This window comes from Cebus imitator, unplaced genomic scaffold, assembly GCF_001604975.1.
Source record: "Cebus imitator isolate Cc_AM_T3 unplaced genomic scaffold, Cebus_imitator-1.0 Scaffold230, whole genome shotgun sequence".
Classification (NCBI taxonomy): domain Eukaryota; kingdom Metazoa; phylum Chordata; class Mammalia; order Primates; family Cebidae; genus Cebus; species Cebus imitator.
The window spans coordinates 15604-34140 of NW_016107545.1; the positions used below are offsets into that span (position 1 = coordinate 15604).

General features: G+C 39.1%; 1 protein-coding gene across 1 annotated transcript in view; it reads left to right on the forward strand.

Annotated features, from left to right (window-relative positions):
- Positions 1–11160: 11160 nt before the first annotated feature.
- Positions 11161–18537, forward strand: part of CYP2C19 (cytochrome P450 family 2 subfamily C member 19) — an 82573-nt gene continuing 75196 nt past the window's right edge. Inside the window, exons 1-3 of the mRNA XM_017497368.2 lie at positions 11161–11423; positions 13293–13455; positions 13623–13772. Of these exons, the coding sequence (XP_017352857.1) occupies positions 11256–11423; positions 13293–13455; positions 13623–13772 (481 nt within the window). The 5' untranslated portion in view covers positions 11161–11255. The remainder of the gene's footprint in view (positions 11424–13292; positions 13456–13622; positions 13773–18537) is intronic.

An 18537-nucleotide genomic window follows, 5' to 3' on the forward strand; every position in this document is an offset into this window, starting at 1 on the left:
TACTGCCATTCCTGGCTAATTTTTTGTGTTTTTAGTAGAGATGGGGTTTCACCATATTGACCAGGCTGGTCTTGAATTCCTGACCTCAGTTGATCCACTTGCGTTGGCCTACAAAAATGCTGGGATTACAGGCATGAGCGATCGTGCCCAGCCCATACTTTTTATATGACCTTTATAACCTTTTATTTAGGAGTGGGTTAATGCTCCAAGAAAACCTTGTTAATATGACACAGGGCCCCATATGCTGGTCTTGCCTTGACATTAATGGTTAATTTGTAGAGAAGCAACTTATTTTTTCTCTCAAAATCAGCCCTCACACTCTCATGTACCCACCTCTTCCATGATAGTCCCTGGGCCTTGAGGAGTGACATAGTTTAATTTCTGGCCTGTGTCTCACGAATGAAGTTTATTTTGATTGGTATCTTCTACCAGGTCTGAAGACGAGGATGTAACTGGTTTCAGTGTTTAAAATTTAGTAGGACTTGGTGTCTGTCAGATGAGGTGTCAGAGCCCTCATTGAAAAGTGGACCAGCATTGGAAAGTGGTCAATTTGTGGGTTGGTAAGAAGAATTTACCTAGGAGATGATCCAAGATGGCCGAATAGGAACAGCTCTGGATTGCAGTTCCCAGCAAAAATGCAGAGGGTGAGTGATCACCACATTTCCAAATGAATTTTTACTTCCCACAGACCAGGAGATTCCTGGGCAGAAAAGTGCCATGTGTCCCCAGCATGGCTGTTTTAGCTGATGCAGCAGGTCACCGCACAAAAACTCACACAAATCTGGATGCCGTTTCAACTGGCAGCTGGAAAGCCTGTGAGACAGAGTCACCCATTCAACTGAAAAAAAGGGGGCCGAAACAGGGAGCCAGGTGATCTGGCTTGGCCAGTCCCACCCCCACAAAGATCAGCAATCTGAAGTGCTCTGGATTGAGAGTTTCACAGTAAGCACAGCTGGACCCTGGATGGTCCAGCTCTGTGGGGGAAGGACATCCATCATTACCGAGGCAGTCCACCACAACCAAGGCAGTCTACCATTACCGAGGCAGTCTGCCATTACTAAGGCAGTCAGCTGTTACTGAGGTAATCTGCCATTACCAAGGCAGTCCGCCATTACAGAGACAGTCCACCATTACAGAGACAGCCTGCCATTACTGGGGCAGACCACCATTACTGAGGCAGTTCTAACTATACATCTGTAAACAAAACTGCAAAGAAGTTCACACAGCAGCTGGGCAGAACCCACGGCAGCTCAGCAATGCCTCTGCTGGCAGACTGACTAGGCTACCTCTTGTTGGGCAGGGCATCTCTGAAAAAAGGCAACAGCATGTCTGGAACTTATAAATAAAGCCCCACCTTCTGGGGACAGAGCACCTGGGAAAAAAAGGTGGTTATGAGTTCTGCTGCAACAGACTTAAACATACCTGCCCAGCAGCTCTGAACAGAACAATGGAGCTCACAGCTCAGCACTGAGCTGTCTCCTGAGGGACAGAGTGTCTCCTGAGGCAGCTCCCTGACCTCCATATATCCAGAGTCACCTCATAAAGGAGAGCTCAGGCGGACATCTGGCAGGTATCCTTCTGTGACAAAGATAAGAAGAAACTGGCAACAACCCATACTGTTCTGCAGCTGCTGCAGGTGATCCCCAGGCAAGCAGGGTCTGGAGTGGACCTATAGCAGTCCTAAAGCAGAGGGGCCTGACTGTTAGAAGGAAAACTAAGAAATAGAAAGAAATAACTTCATCATCAACAAATAGGACATCCATTAAGAGACCCCATCTGAAAGTCACCAACTACAAAGACCACATGTAGATAAATCCACAAAGATGGGAGGAAACCAGCACAGAAAGGATGAAAACACCCAAAACCAGAATGCCTCTCCTCCTCCAAGGGATCACAACTACTCACCAGCAAGGGAACAAGGCTGGATGGAGAATGAATCTGATGAACTGACAGAAACAGTCTTCAGAAGGTGGGTAATAACAAACTTTTCTGAACTAAAAGAACATTTTCTAACCCAATGCCAAGAAACTAAGAACGTTGAAAAAAGGTTTGATGAAATGCTAATGAGAATAAACAGTTTAGAGAGGAATATAAATGAATTGATGGAGCTGCAAAACACAACACGAGAACTTTGTGAAGCACACACAAGTTGCAATAGCCAAATCAATCATTCTGCTATAAAGATACATACACATGTATGTTTATTGCAGTACTATTCACAATAGCAAAGTTCTGGAACCAACCTAGAGAGCAAGAAAAGAGAAAAAAAAAGTGAAAAGAAATGAGCAAAGTTTCCAAGAAATATGGGATTATGTGAAAAGACCTAATCTACACTTGATANAAGCAGAAGAAAGGATATCAGAGATTGAAGATCAACTCAATGAAATAAAATGAGAAGGCAAGATTAGAGAAAAAAGAGTGAAAAGAAATGAACAAAGCCTCCAAGAAATATAAGATTATGTAAAAAGACCTAATCTACATTTGGTAGGTGTACCTGAATGTGATGGAGAGAATGAAAACACTCTTCAGGATATTATCCAGGAGAACTTCCCCAACCTAGCAAGGGAGGCCAATATTCAAGACCAGGATATACAGAGAACACCACAAAGATATTCCTCAAGAAGAGCAACCCCAAGGCACATAATGGTCAGATTCACCAGGGTTGAAATGAAGGAAAAAATGCTAAGGGCAGCCAGAGAGAAAGGTCGGGTTACCCACAAAGGAAAGCCCATCAGACTCACAGTGGATCTTTCAGCAGAAACCCTACAAGCCAGAAGAGTGGGGGCCAATATTCAACATCCTTAAAGAAAAGAAGTTTCAACCTAGAATTTCATATCCAGCCAAACTAAGCTTCATAAGTGAAGGAGAAATAATGTATGAACAAGCAATTGCTCAGAGATTTCATCACCACCAGGCCTCCTTTACAAGAGCTCCTGAAAGAAGCACTAAACATAGAAAGGAGCAAAAAGTACCAGCTGCTCCAAAAACATACAAAATGGTAAAGAGCATCGACACAATGAAGAAATTTGGTCAACTAATGGGCAAAACAACCAGCTAGCATCAAAATGGCAGGATCAAATTCACACATAACAATATTAACCTTAAATGTAAATGGGCTAAATGCCTCAATCAAAAGACAACAGACTGGCAAATTGAATAAAAAGTCAAAACCCATTAGTGTGCTGTATCCAGGAAACCCTTTTCACATGCAAGGATAAACATAGATTCAAAACAAAGGGATGAAGGAAGATTTACCAAGAAAATAGAGAGAGAAAAAAAAAAAAGGAGTTGCAATCCTAGTCTCTGATAAAATAGACTTTAAACTAACAAAGATCAAAAGAGACAAATAAGGGCATACATAATGGTAAAAGTATCAATGCAACAAGAAGAGCTAATGATTCTAAATATATATGCACCCAATACAGGAGCACTGAGATACAAAAAGCAAGTTCTTAATGACTTACAAAGAGACTTAGACTCCCACAAAATAATAGTGGGAGACTAACACTTCACTGTCAAATATTAGACAGATCAACAAGACAAAAATTAACAAGGATATCCAGGACTTGAACTCAGATCTGGACCAAGCGGACCTAATAGACATCTATAGAAATCTCCATTCTTCTCAGCACCACATCATACCTATTCTAAAATTGACCATGTAATTGGAAGTAAATCATTCCTCAGAAAATGCAAAAGAACAAAAATCATAACAGTCTCTCAGGCCACAGACCAATCAAATTAGAACCCAGGATTCAGAAATTAACTGAAAACTGCACAACCTCATGGAAACTGAACAACTGGCTCTTGAGTGTTGACTGGAGAAACAATGAAATGGAGGCAGAAATAAGGAGGTTCTTTGAAACTGATGAGAATGAAGACACTACATACCAGAATACCTGGGACACTTTTAAGCAGTGTCTAGAAGAAAATTTATAGCAATAAGTGCCCACATGAGAAGCAAGGAAAGATCTAAAATCAACACCTTATTGTCAAAATTGAAAGAGCTAGAGGAATAAGATCAAAAAAACTCAAAAGCTAGCAGAAGACAAGAAATAACTAAGATCAGAGCAAAACTGAAGGACATAGAGACACAAAAAACCCTTCAAAAAAATCAATAAATCCAGGAGCTGGTTTTTTGAAAAGATCAACAAAATAGACCACTAGCCGGATTAATAGAAAAGAGAGAAGTATCAAATAGATGCAATAAAAAACGTTAAAGGGGATATCACCATAGATTTCACAGAAATACAAACCACCATCAGAGATTACTACAAACAACTCAATGCACATAAACCAGTAAACCTGGAAGAAATGGATAAATTCCTGGACACTTGCATCCTACCAAGCCTAAACCAGGAAGAAGTGGAAACCCTGAATAGACCAATAACAAGAGTTAAAGTTGAGGCAGCAATTTACAGCCTACCAACCAAAAAAAGCCCAGGTTCAGATGGGTTCACAGCTGAATTCCACCAGACATAGGAAGAGAAGCTGGTACCACTCATTCTGAAACTATACCAAACAATACAAAAAGAGGGCATCCTTCCCAAATCATTTTATGAGACGAACATCATCCTGATATCAAAACCTGGCAGAGACTCAAGAAGAAAAGAAAACGTCAGGCCAATAACCATGATGAACATAGATGCAAACATCTTCAATAAAATACTGGCAAAATGATTGCAAGAGCATGTCAAAAAGCTTATCCATCAAGATCAATTAGGCTTCATTCTGGGGATGCAAGGCTTGTTCAACATACACAAGTCTATAAACGTAAACCACCACATAAAGAGAACCAAAGACAAAACCACATGATTATCTCGATTGATGCAGAGAAGGCCTTTGATAAAATTCAACAGCGCTTTATGCTAATAACTCTCAATAAACTAGGTATCGACAGAACCTCAATAAACTAGGCATCTCAAAATACTGAAAGCTATTTATGACAAACCAACAGCCAATATCATACTAAATGGGCAAAAACAGGAAGTATTCTCTTCGAAATCTGGCATTATGCCCTCTCTCACCACTCCTATTCAATATAGTATTGGAAGTTCTAGCCAGAGCAATTGAGCAAGAAAAAGAAATAAAGGGTATTTGATTAGGAAAGGAGAAAGTCAAATTGTCTCTATTTACAGATGACAGGATCATATATTTAGAAGACTTCATCGTCTTAGCCCCAAATCTCCTGAAACTGATATGCAACTTCAGCAAAGTCTTAGGATGCACAATCAATCTACAGAAATAACAAGCATTCCTATACACCAATAACAGACTAACAGAGAGCCAAATCATGAGAGAACTCCCATTCACAATTGCTACAAAGAGCGTAAAATACCTAGGAATACAACTAACAAAGGAGGTAAAGGAGCTCTTCAAGGAGAACTGCAAACCACTGCTCAAGGAAATAGGAGAGGACACAAGCAAATGGAAAAACATTCCATGCTCATGGTTAGGAATAATCAATATTGTGAAAATGGCCATACTGCCCAAAGTAATTGATAGATTCAACACTATCCCCATCAAGCTACTTGTGACCCTCTTCACAGAACTGGAAAACCCACCTTAAACTTCGTATGGAACCAAAAGAGAGCTTGCATAGACAAGTCAATTCTAAGCAAAAAGAACAAAGCGGGAGACATCACGCTACCTGACTTCAGGCTATCCTGCAAGCCTACAGTAATCAAAACAGCATGGTACTGGTACCAAAACAGAGATACAGACCAATGGAACAGAACAGAGGCCTCAGAGGCAACACAACATATCTACAACAATCTGATCTTTGACAAACCTGACAAAAACAAGCAATGGGGAAAGGATTCCCTGTTCAATAAATGGTGCTGGGAAAACTGGCTAGCCATGTGCAGAAAGCAGAAGCTGGACCTCTTCCTGATACCTTACACTAAAATTAACTCCAGATGGATTAAAGACTTAAACATAAGACCTAACACCATAAAAGCCCTAGAAGAAAACCTATGCAAAACCATTCAGGACATAGGCAGAGGCAAGGACTTCATGACTAAAACTCAAAAAGCAATGGCAACAAAAGCCAAAATAGACAAATGGGATCTAATTAAACTCCAGAGCTTCTGTACAGCAAAAAAAATCAATCAGAGTGAACTAGCAACCAGCAGAATGGGAAAAATTTTTTGCAGTCTATCCATCTGACAAAGGACTTTTATATCCAGAATTGACAAAGAACTTAAACAGATTTACGAGAAAAAAACAAACAAACCCATTCAAAAGTGGTCGAAGTATATGAACAGACACTTTAAAAAAGAAGACATATATGAGGCCAACAAACATGAAAAAATGCTCATCATCACTGGTCATTAGAGAAACGCAAATCGAAACTACATTGAGATACCATCTCATGCTGGTTATAATGGCGATCATTAAAAAATCTGGAGACTACAGACACTGGAGAGGATGTGGAGAAATAGGAACATTTTTACACTGTTGGTGGGAGTGTAAATTTGTTCAACCATTGTGGAAGACAGTGTGGCAATTCCTCAAGGATTTAGAAATAGAAATTCCATTTGACTCAGCAATCTCATTACTAGGCGTATATCCAAAGGATTGTAAATCATTCTGTTAAAATGACACATGAACACATATGTTCACTGCAGCACTGTTTACAATAGCATGGCCCTGGAATCAACCCAAATGCCCATCAATGACAGACTGGACACGGAAAATGTGGCACATATTCATCATGGAATACCATGCAGCCATAAAAAAGCTGAGTTCGTGTCTTTCGTAGGGACATGGATGAATCTGAAAACCATCATTCTCAACAAACTGACACAAGAACGGAAAATCAAACACTGCATGTTCTCACTCACAGGCGGATGTTGAACAATGAGAACATATTGACACAGGGAGGGGAACATCACACACTGGGGTTTGTTGGAGGGACAGGGGAGGGACATTGTGGGGTGGAGTGGTTGGGGAGGGATAATATGTGGAGAAATGCCAGATATAGGTGACCAGAGGATGGAAGCAACAAACTACTTTGCCATGTATGTACCTATGCAACAATCTTGCATGATCTGTATGTGTACCCCAGAACCTAAAGTACAATAAAAATAATTTGTGAAGAGAAAAAAAAATAAAATAATGTGCACTAAAAAATAAAGATGGCTTATTAAAGGAATTTTGAGCCTAATAAACCTGAATTCAAATCTCAAAAAAAAAAAAAAAGGACAGATAAGATTTGGGAGAATTTATGGCTGTATAGGAACAGCTCTGGAGTGCAGCTCCCAGTGACAGACACACAGGTGAGTGATCTCTGCATTTCCAGTTGAGGTACCAGGTTAATTTCAATGGGACTGAATGTGGCTGTAGCCCAAGGAGGGCAAACCATGGCAGGATGGGGTGCTGCCTCATCCAGGAAGTGCAACTGACTGGAGAATCAGAGGCTTACCCCCCTCGGCCCTCTGGTTCAGATGCTACACTTCACCCATGCTCTCTGCAACCCACAGACCAGGAGATCCTTGCTGGGCTGAAAAGCACCATGAGTTGCCAACATAGATCTGAGTGGCAGCTCCAGCAGATGCCATCTGGGTGAATGTTTTGACTAGCACTGAGTGTGCCTGTGGGGTGGAGCTACCTCCTCACCAGAAAGGGGGGGAGCTGAAAGCAGGGAGACAGGTGATATGGCTGGGTGGGTCCCACCCCCCAAAAGACCAGCAAACTGAAGCCCTCTGGCTTGAGAGTTTCACAGCCAGTCCATCAGTTTGAGCTCGATCTGGGTTGATCGAACTCGGTGGGGGTAAGGATGTCCACCATTGCTGTGGCAGGCTTATACCTACTTGCGTAAGCAAAAGCCAGAGGAAGCTTACACAGCAGCTGGACTGAGTCCGTGACAGCCAAGCAGTGCCTCTGTAGGCAGACAAGGGACAGACTGCCTCCTCAAGTGGCTCCCTGACCCCTGTATAACTAAAAAGACACCTCATACAGAACAGCTCTGGCTGTCATCTGGTGGGTACCCTTCTGGGACAAAGATACCAGAGGAAAGATCATGCAGCAATACTTGCTGATCTGTAACCCTCATGGGTGATTCGACATTAACAGACAGGACATCCAAGCAGAGACCCCATCCCAAATCACCAACTTCAAAAATCAAAGGTAGATAAACCCATGAAGATGGGGAGAAACCAGTGCAAAAAGGATGAAATCATCCAAGACCAGAATGCCTCTCGTCCTCCAAGGGATCACAACTCCTCACCAGCAAGGGAACAAAACAGGATGGAAAATGAGTTTGACAAATTGACAGAAGCAGGCTTCAGAAGGTGGGTAATAACAAACTTCTGTGAGCTAAAGGAACAGGTTCTAACCCAATGCAAAGAAACAAAATACCTTGGAAAAAGGTTAGACGAAATTCTAACTAGAATAACGAAATTCTAACTTCAATAGATGAATGAATAAACAATGCAGTAAACCTGTACAATAAATGTTATTTAGTGTTAAGAAATGAACTATCAAGCCATGAAAAGACATGGAGAAACTTTATACATATTAGTAAGTTACATCTTCAAAGGCTGCATATTATATGATTCCAATTATATGACATTATGGAAAAGGCAAAATTATGCTGACACTGCAAAGATTATTTGTTGCTAGGGCTTGCAAGAAAGGGAGAGTGAACAGGTAGAGCACAGAGGGTTTTAAGGGCAGTAAAACTATTATATGGGATGCTACAATGGCAGATACATGTCATTATGCATTAGTTAAGTCCCATAGAATGTACAACACAAAGAATGAATCCCACATAAACTATGAGTTTTGGTTGATAATGATATGTCAATTTTGGTTCATTGATTTTAACTAATTAACCAAACTAATGAGAGTCCTTGATTGTGAGAGAGGCTGTGTGTCAGTGCAGGGAAAGGGGCATGTGGTAATTATATACTTTCCACTTAGTGTTGCTGGCAACCCAAAACTGCTGTTAAGAAATAAATTTTTTAAAAGCTTACTCTAATCCACTATTGTAGCCAAGCTGTCAAGCTGAGGTTTGTATTACTCAGTGACTGTGGAGGGCTTAATGTTGATACTCCCCTGATCATTGGACTGAGATGTGAATTCTATGAGATGGGATGTGACATGTTACTGAACTGGGAGTTGAAAAACTTGGATTCTAAGAAAATGTCTATTTCATTCTATAAATTGAAAGGTCTAGGAAGGAGTCTCAGCTCAGCAGAAGAGAAGAGGAACAGAACTGGGACACCTAGTGCTAGAGGAATGAAATGATTATTCTAAAGAGAGCCACTGATCTTATTTTACTCAAAACCAGGTAGTGTATTTCTGTTGGAGTTTAGAGTTATGTGAGTCAAAGACCAAGTTACTGCTTTTATTTGCCCTTTATAAAGGGTTCTCCAAGGCCTTGGACTCATCCAAGTATTAAAGGTTATAAAACCAAACTCTTCTGACCTCCCAATCTAGTCAACTGAGGCCGTCATTATTGATGAAATTAATGTTTATTTTGAAAATCATTTACTAGACTGAATCATGAGATACTGAATGATTGTACACAATCAGTAAATATTGGTGGACTCAACTGAACTGAATGTTTTGCTTGAAATGAAACCTTCAAGACACAGGGGTTATGGGTTCCAGTCTCAGCTGTAGCACTAGCAGACACCATGTTCTTGGCTAAGGTTATGAATCTTAAGGCTCAGGTCTCACATTCCTGAAATGGATCAATTTTATTGTAAGCAAAGGTAATTGAAAGATTCCAAAGGGACATGAGGTGTGAAAATTCTCTGTAAATTGTTATAATCCCTGTTAAGAATGAACAGTAAAGCAATGTGCAACTGTGTATTAACATAACTTTATTTTTCTTAGTAAGAGAACTGGAAACAACCCCACTAAGCAATTTAGAACAAATATGATACTATATTTAAAAATGGTTTTGCATAAGTATTGTCATTAGTGATCTAGTAATGTGTATCTTTCTAGTTGTGTTTAGATCCTCAACTCAAAATGTCAGCTCCTGTTAAGGCCTATACATTGGGATGGTTCTGTGCTGTGGGTCCATTTACTGATTTCCCTACCTCCCATCCTTGATTGCATCCACAACTGTTCTGTTCATAATTTCCTTTGGTTGCCGTGCATTATTACATTATCTCTGAAAATAAGAGACCAAAAAACCATAGAAAGCAGCCATGTCTGGAGGTGACTGGGAGGTCGAGAAGCCCTAGTTTCTCAATCCCTTAGCACCAAATTCTCTGAGATTGGCTCTTCCCTCAGTTACACTGAGCATTTCACCTCTGCAGTGATGGAGAAGGTAGAATTAATTTCTTCTCATGAGCATCTCTGGTGCTGTATTTCTTACAGACAAATAAAGGGTTCTATTTAATGTGAAGCCTGTTTTATAAACAGAATCAATGTGGTGTATATTCAGAATAACTAATGTTTGGAAGTTTGTTTTGTTTTGCTAAAATTGTTCTTAAGGCAGCTCTGGTATATGAGATAATGAATCACAATGGGCATCAGAAGACCTCAGCTCCAATCCTAGTTCTGCCAGCTATGAGCTGTGTGGCACCAACAGGTGTCCTGTTTGCCCAGGATCTCCCTTTTCTCATTTGAAAAATAAAAAATAACAATTCCTACCTTCACGTGTTTTTTAATGGGGTTTAATGATAGAAGTGTTTATATCTGCTAAGCTAATTTACTTGATATATGTTTGGTTATTTAAGATGTATGAGTTATATTAGCTATTTCATATTTAGGCTGCTGTATTTTTAGTAGGCTATATTATAATATTTGAAAGGATTTCATTTTAAAGGACAAAGTCTCCTAATCTTTGATATAGCATTGACATACTTTTTAAATATACAAGGCACATCCATTTTCCTCAAAATCATGAATTCCCAACTGGTTATTAAGAATTCAGAATTTTGAATGATTTTTTTTGCATCGGATTATTTACTTTAATGCTTTCAATTATGATGGTGCATTGGAACCACTTAGGTTAAAGTTTTTTTAAAAATTACCAATACCTAGGCTCCAACCAAGTACAAAGAAACCAGAATGTACAGAGTGGGTACTGGAATGAAGGAGAACAAGATCAAAGGATGTTTTATTTTTATCTTTATCAGTGGGTCAAAGTTCTTTCAGAAGAGAGTCATATAGTGGACCTAGGTGATTGGTCACTTTATACGTCAAAGAGGCACACACTGAATTAGCATAGAGTGTTATAAAAGGCTTGGAGTGCAATCTCACAGTTGTCTTAGTAAGAAGAGAAAGCTTCAATGGATCCCTTTGTGGTCCTTGTGCTCTCTCTCTCCTGTTTGCTTCTCCTTTCACTCTGGAAACAGAGCTCTAAAAGAGGAAAACTCCCTCCTGGCCCCACTCCTCTCCCAATTGTTGGAAATCTCCTACAGATAGATATTAAGGACATCACCAAATCCTTAACCAATGTAAGTATGCTCCTTCAGTGGCTTGCAAAACGTAAGTAAATTCACCTTATTTTCAAATAAAGTATATTCCTAGAGGTACATTGTTACAAGAGATCATTGTAAAGTAAGATACTTTGAAAGGCTTTTGTTGCCTTTTCCAGTTTGTCAGTGTCAGAAATAGCGGAATGAAATCACTCATTTTGTGAGTAGAAAAAGATGTCGGTTTTTGCATGTTAGATTCAAAATAACAAAGTGGCAATAATTTGAAGTGCTTTGTTCCTTCTTCACTTTATAGCCATTTGCTATAATTTTTGGCTGATGGTAAATGGTAAGGAACGTGTTAGTTATTAGAGATTTCATTAAATAAGCCCTGTACTATATTAACCATGTGTTTTATTCAGAATAGCTGTGAAAATTGAACTTCTCTGAAGAATTAATTTATGCCTGTTGTCAAAGAAATAGCTGTGGGTTCAGGACCAGCAAAAGCAGATAAGTGGTAGATAAGACATTATAGACTTCCATTATTAGATCCACAAACTAATGTTTTAATTAAACTAGAGCTACAATATATAAACCCCAAATGACCTTAGGGTTTAGTAATAGTAGGAAGAGGGGTGGAAGATATATAAGTATAGGGTATTTTCTCAAGTGAAAGATGGTTTAAAAGTGTTAATATAATGTATGAATAGCCCTTGCTGTGTAACAATTAGCATATATAGATAGTAAAGGTCTGTGATTAGTATATTAAGTCTTATAAGCATGATGGTATGATTAGCTCAAGTGAACGAGGCTATAGTTATGAGGAGTACTCCTACTAGATTGATGTTATGTGGAAGGGCAAGGTTGGCAAGGCTAGTTAGGAGTCATCACATGGCTACTGGGGGAGAAGTGTTTGGAGCCCCCAAGTTAGTAGTACGGTTTGGCCATGAACTCGTTTGTAGTTTGATTTTGCAAGGCAGACTAATAGGGATGAGGTTAGTCCATGGGCAATTATTAGGGTGGTTGCACCTGTAAAACTTCAGGGCATTTGAAAGAAAATACCTATGATAACAAGTGCCGTATGGCTTATGGAACAGTAAGAAATGAGTGAATTTAGATTAGTTTGGCACAAATGGAGCTTGTTAGATTATTCTTCATAGGGATAGTATGAGAAATAAGCTATAAACTCTGTTAGGGGGTTAAGGATTATGGTGATTCGTATAATCCCATAGCCACCTAATTTTAGGTGTACTGCTGTGAGGACCATTGATCCAGCAATGGGGGCCTCTATGTGGATTTTTGGGAGTCTGAGGTGGAGTCATAGAGAGGTATTTTTACTATGAATGCTATGATGCATGTTAGTCGTAAAAGGCTATTAGACCAGGAAATTGTTAGTTCTTGAAACTGGATATTGGTCTTAAGGTGGACACAAGAGTGCTGATAAATTTCTCAAGCATCACTGTTTGAATAAGTAAAGTTTCAAATTTGGGTTAGCTGTGGGATACTGAAAATAAATTTGTCATTCTCTGAGCTCAGTTTCTTTGTTAAAAATAGAGCAATAGACCTGCTGAATATGTTGATGTGAGGATTAATTGTAATCTGTGTAGCAGTTGTTTAACCATTGCCTTTTGCATCATAGACCATCTGAGTGGCAAGTAAATTAATCATCATTATAATATTATATATAACAATTATTATATTATAACAATGATTAATCATAATCATGTTTATATATAAAGTTCAGCATAATAGCCATCATCATGTTTATATATAAAATTCAGAAATATTTGAAGCCTATGTGGCTGAATAAAAGCATACAAATACAATGAAAATATTAGTCAGGCTCAGTAAGTGGACAAAAGCGGACAAAATAGTGACTTCATTTGCTGTTATCTCCATCTCCTTTTCTAGTTCTCAAAAGTTTATGGCCCTGTGTTCACTCTGTATTTTGGCCTGGAACGCACAGTGGTGCTGCATGGATATGAAGTAGTGAAGGAAGCCCTGATTGATCGTGGGGATGAGTTTTCTGGAAGAGGCCATTTCCCAGTGGCTGAAAGAGCTAACAGAGGATATGGTAGGTGTGAATGTGCCTGTTTCAGCATTGGTCTTCGGGGTGGGGAGGATGGAAAACAAAGACTTGCAGAGCTTGGGCAGAGCTTGGCCCATCTATGTGGCTGCTCAGTGTCAGCTTCCTTTCTTGCCTGGGATCTTCCTCCTAGTTTATGTTTCTCTTCCTGTTAGGAATGGTTTTCAGCAATGGAAACAGGTGGAAGGAGACCCGGCGTTTCTCCCTCATGACCCTGCGGAATTTTGGGATGGGAAAGAGGAGCATTGAGGACCGTGTTCAAGAGGAAGCCTGCTGCCTTTTGGAGGAGTTGAGAAAAACCAAGTGTGAGTGACCCTACTCTTTTATGTCTGACCTTACTGGACTGCTCTCTTCTCTACTGACATTCTTAGAAACATTTCAGGAGTGGCCAGATCCTTTTTTCTTTTCTTTTCTTCTTCTTCTTATTATAATTTACATTCTGGTGTACATGTTCAGAACATGCATGTTTGTCACATAGGTTAACATGTGCCATGGTGGTTTGCTGCATTCATCACCACGTCATCTACGTTAGGTATTTCTCTTAATACTATCCCTCTTCTAGCTTGTCACCCCCCGATATCCATCCCCTATCCCCCCACACCATGACATGGCCCAGTGTGTGATGTTCTCCTTCCTGTGTCCATGGCTTCTCTTTGTTCAACATCCAATTATGAGTGAGGATATGCAGTGTTTGGTTTTTTGTTCTTACATCAGTTTGCTGAGAATGATGGTTCCCAGCTTCATCCATGTTCCTGCAAAGGACATAAACTTGTCCTTTTTATGGCTGTATAGTATTCCTCAGTGTATATGTGCCACATTTTCTTTATCCAGTCTATCTTTGATGGGCATTTGTGTTGGTTCCAAGTCTTTGCTATAGTGAACAGTGCCACAATAAACATATGTGTTCATGTGTCTTTATATTAGAATGATTTATAATCCTTTGGGTATATATCCAGTAATGAGATTGCTGGGTCAAATGGAATTTCTATTTCTAGATCCTTGAGGAATTGCCAAACTGTCTTCCACAACGGTTGAACTAATTTACACTCCCATCAATAGGTAACAGTGTTCCTATTTCTCCACATCCTCTCTAGCAACTATTGTCTCCTGAGTTCTTAATGATCATCATTCTAACTGGCATGAGATGGTATCTCAATGTGGTTTTGATTTGCATTTCTCTAATGACCAGTGATGATGAGCTTTGTTTTTCATGTTTGTTGGCTGCATAAAGGTCTTCTTTTGATAAGTGTCTGTTTATATCCTTTGTCTACTTTTTGATGGGGGTTTTGTTTTTCTTGTAAACTTATTTAAATTCTTTGTACATTCTGGATATTAGCCCTTTGTCAAATGGGTAGATTGCAAAAATTTGTTCCCATTCTGTTGGTTGATGGTTCACTCTAATGATTCTTTTGTTGTGCAGCTTCTTAGTTTAATTAGATTCCCTTTATCACTTTTGGCTTTTGTTGCCATTGCTTTTGATGTTTTAGTTATGAAGTCCTTGCCCATGCCTATGTCTTGAATGGTATTGCCTAGGTTTTTTTCTAGGGTTTTTATGGTGTTACGTCTTACATTTAAATCTTTAATCCATCTGGAGTTAATTTTTGTATAAGGAATAAGGAAGTAATCCAGCTTCAGTTTTCTGCATAACGCTAGCCAGTTTTCTCAAAACCATTCATTAAATAGGGAATCCCTTCCCTATTGCTTGTGTTTTTGTCAGGTTTGTCAAAGATCAGATGGTTGTATATGTAGGCATTACTTCTGAGGCCTCATTGGTTTCAAAGAACATCTTTATTTCTGCCTTTATTTTATTATTTATCTAGTCATCATTCAGGAGCAACATGTTCAGTTTCCATGCAGTTGTGCAGTTTTGAGTGAGTTTCTTAATCCTGAGTTCTAATTTGATTGCACTGTGTTCTGAGAGACTGTTATGACTTCCATTCTTTTGCATTTGCTGAGAAGTGTTTTACTTCCAATTATGTGGTCAATTTTAGAAGAAGTGTGATGTGGTTCTGAGATAAATGTATATTCTGTGGATATGGGGTGGACAGTTCTGTAGATGTCTATTAGTTCTTATTGGTCCAGATCTGAGTTCAAGTCCTGGATATCCTTGTTAATTTTCTGTCTTGTTGATCTGTCTAATATTGACAATGGTGTGTTAAAGTTTTTCACTATTATTGTGCGAGAATCTAAGTCTCTTTGTAGGTCATTAAGAACTTGTTTTATGTGTCTGGGTGCTCCTGTATTGGGTGCAGATATACTTAGGATAGTTAGCTCTTGTTGCATTGATCCCTTTATCATTATGTAAAATCCTTCTTTGTCTCTTTTGATCTTTGTTGGGTTAAAGCCTGTTCTAGCAGAGACTAGCATTGCAACCCCTGCCTTTTTTTGCTTTCCATTTTCTTGGTAAATATTCTTCCATCCCATTATTTTGAGCCTATGTTTGTCTTTGCGTGTGAGATGGGTCTTCTGAATACAGCTCACTGATGGGTCTTGACTCTATCCAATTTGCCAGTCTGTGTCTTTTAATTGGGACAATTAGCCCATTTACATTTAATGTTGATATTGTTATGTGTGAATTTGATTCTGCCATTATGATACTATCTGGTTGTTTTGCCTATTAGTTGATGAAGTTTCTTCATAGCATTGATGGTCTTTACAATTTGCTATGTTTTTGCAGTGGCTGGTAATGGTTGTTTTTTTTCCATTTTAAGAAAATGCATTTTATTATAGTCTCACTTCCATTGTATGTTTTGCTTTCAAAAATTTTATTATAAAGGTACTAGATCTCTTGGATCTATCCTCCATATTTTAACTTTTTTGTTATTTCTGTCTGCCATTTTGCACTATGTTCTAGGAATTTTTTTTCACTTTATCTTCCAGATTTTTATTTATTAAAAAATACATATCTTATCACATTTTAACTTTTGGGGTACATGTGAGGAACATGCAAGATTGTTGCATAGGTACATACATGGCAATGTGGTTTGCTGCCTTCCTCCCCATCACCTATATCTCGCATTTCTCCCTATGTTATCCCTCCCCAACTCCTCACCCCCTGCAGTTCCTCCCCTATTCCCCCCTACAGACCCTAGTGTGTGATGTTCCCCTCCCTGTGTCCATGTATTCTCATTGTTTAACACCCACCTATGAGTGAGAACATGTGGTGTTTAATTTTCTGTTCTTATTTTTGTTTTTATATTCATTTTTTATCTTTTTTAAAAAATTTTATTCTTGTTGATTTTCCGTTCTTGTGTCAGTTTGCTGAGAATGATGGTTTCCAGGTTCATCCATTTCCCTACAAAGGACACGAACTCATCATTTTTGATGGCTGCATAATATTCCATGGTGTATAAATGCCATATTTTCCCTGTCCAGTGTACCATAGATGTGCATTTGGGTTGGTTCCAGGTCTTTGCTATTGTAAACAGTGCTGCAATGAACACTCGTGTGCATGTGTCCTTATAGTAGAATGATTTATACTCCTTTGGATATATATATACCCAGTAATGGGATTACTGGGTCAAATGGAATTTCTATTTCCAGGTTCTTGAGGAATTGCCACACTGTCTTCCACAATGGTTGAACTAATTTACACTCCCACCAACAGTATAAAAGTGTTCCTATTTCTCCACATCCTCTCTAGCATCTGTTTTCTCCAGACTTTTTAATGATCACCATTCTAACTGGCGTGAGATGGTATCTCAATGTAGTTTTGATTTGCATTTCTCTAAAGACCAGTGATGATGAGTATTTTTTCAGATGTTTGTTGGCCTCATGTATGTCTTCTTTTTTAAAATGTCTGCTCATATCCTTGGCCCACTTTTGAATGGGCTTGTTTGTTTTCTTCTTGTAAATCTGTTTTAGTTCTTTGTAAATTCTGGATATAAGCCCTTTGTCAGATGGGTAGACTGCAAAAATTTTTTTCCCAATCGGTTGGTTGCCGATTCACTCTAATGACTGTTTCTTTTGCCATGCAGAAGCTGCGGCATTTGATTAGGTCCCATTTGTCTATTTTGGCTTTTGTTGCCAATGCTTTTGGTGTTTTGGTCATGAAGTCCTTGCCTATGCCTATGTCCTGAATGGTTTTGCCTAGATTTTCTTCTAGGGTTTTTTTTTATAATGTTAGGTCTTATGTTAAAGTTTCTAATCCATCTGGAATTAATTTTAGTGTAAGGTGTCAGGAAGGGGTCCAGTTTCTGCTTTCTGCACATGGCTAACCAGCTTTCCCAACACCATTTATTAAACAGGGAATCCTTTCCCCATTGCTTGTTTTCGTCAGGTTTGTCAAAGATTGGATGGTTGTAGATATGTTATGTTGCCTCTGAGGCCTCTGTTCTGTTCCATTGGTCTATATCTCTGTTTTGGTACCAGTACCATGCTGTTTTGATTACTGTAGACTTGTAGTATAGTTTGAAGTCCAGTAGTGTGATGCCTCCCGCTTTGTTCTTTTTGCTGAGAATTGACTTGGCTATGTGGGCTCTCTTTTGGTTCCATATGAAGTTTAAGGTGTTTTTTTCCAAGTTCTGTGAAGAAGGTCATTGGTAGCTTGATAGGGATAGCGTTGAATCTATAAATTACTTTGGGCAGTATGGCCATTTTCACGATATTGATTCTTCCTAACCATGAACATGGAATGTTTCTACATCTGTTTGTGTCCTCTCTTATTTCGTTGAGCAGTGGCTTGTAGTTCTCCTTGAAGGGGTCCTTTACATTCCTTGTTAGTTGTATTCCTAGGTATTTTATTCTCTTTGTGGCAATTGTGAATGGCAGTTCGTTCTTGATTTGGCTCTCTTTAAGTCTGTTATTGGCGTATTGGAATTCTTGTGATTTTTGCACATTGATTTTGTACCTGAGACTTTGCGGAAGTTGCTTATCAGTTTCAGGAGATTTCGGGCTGAGACGATGGCGTCTTCTAGATATGCAATCATGTCATCTGCAAATAGAGACAATTTGACTTCCTCCTTTCCTATTTGAATACCTTTTATTTCTTTTCCTTGCCTGATTGCTCTGGCTAGAACTTCCAGTACTATATTGAATAGGAGTGGTGAGAGAGGGCATCCTTGTCTAGTG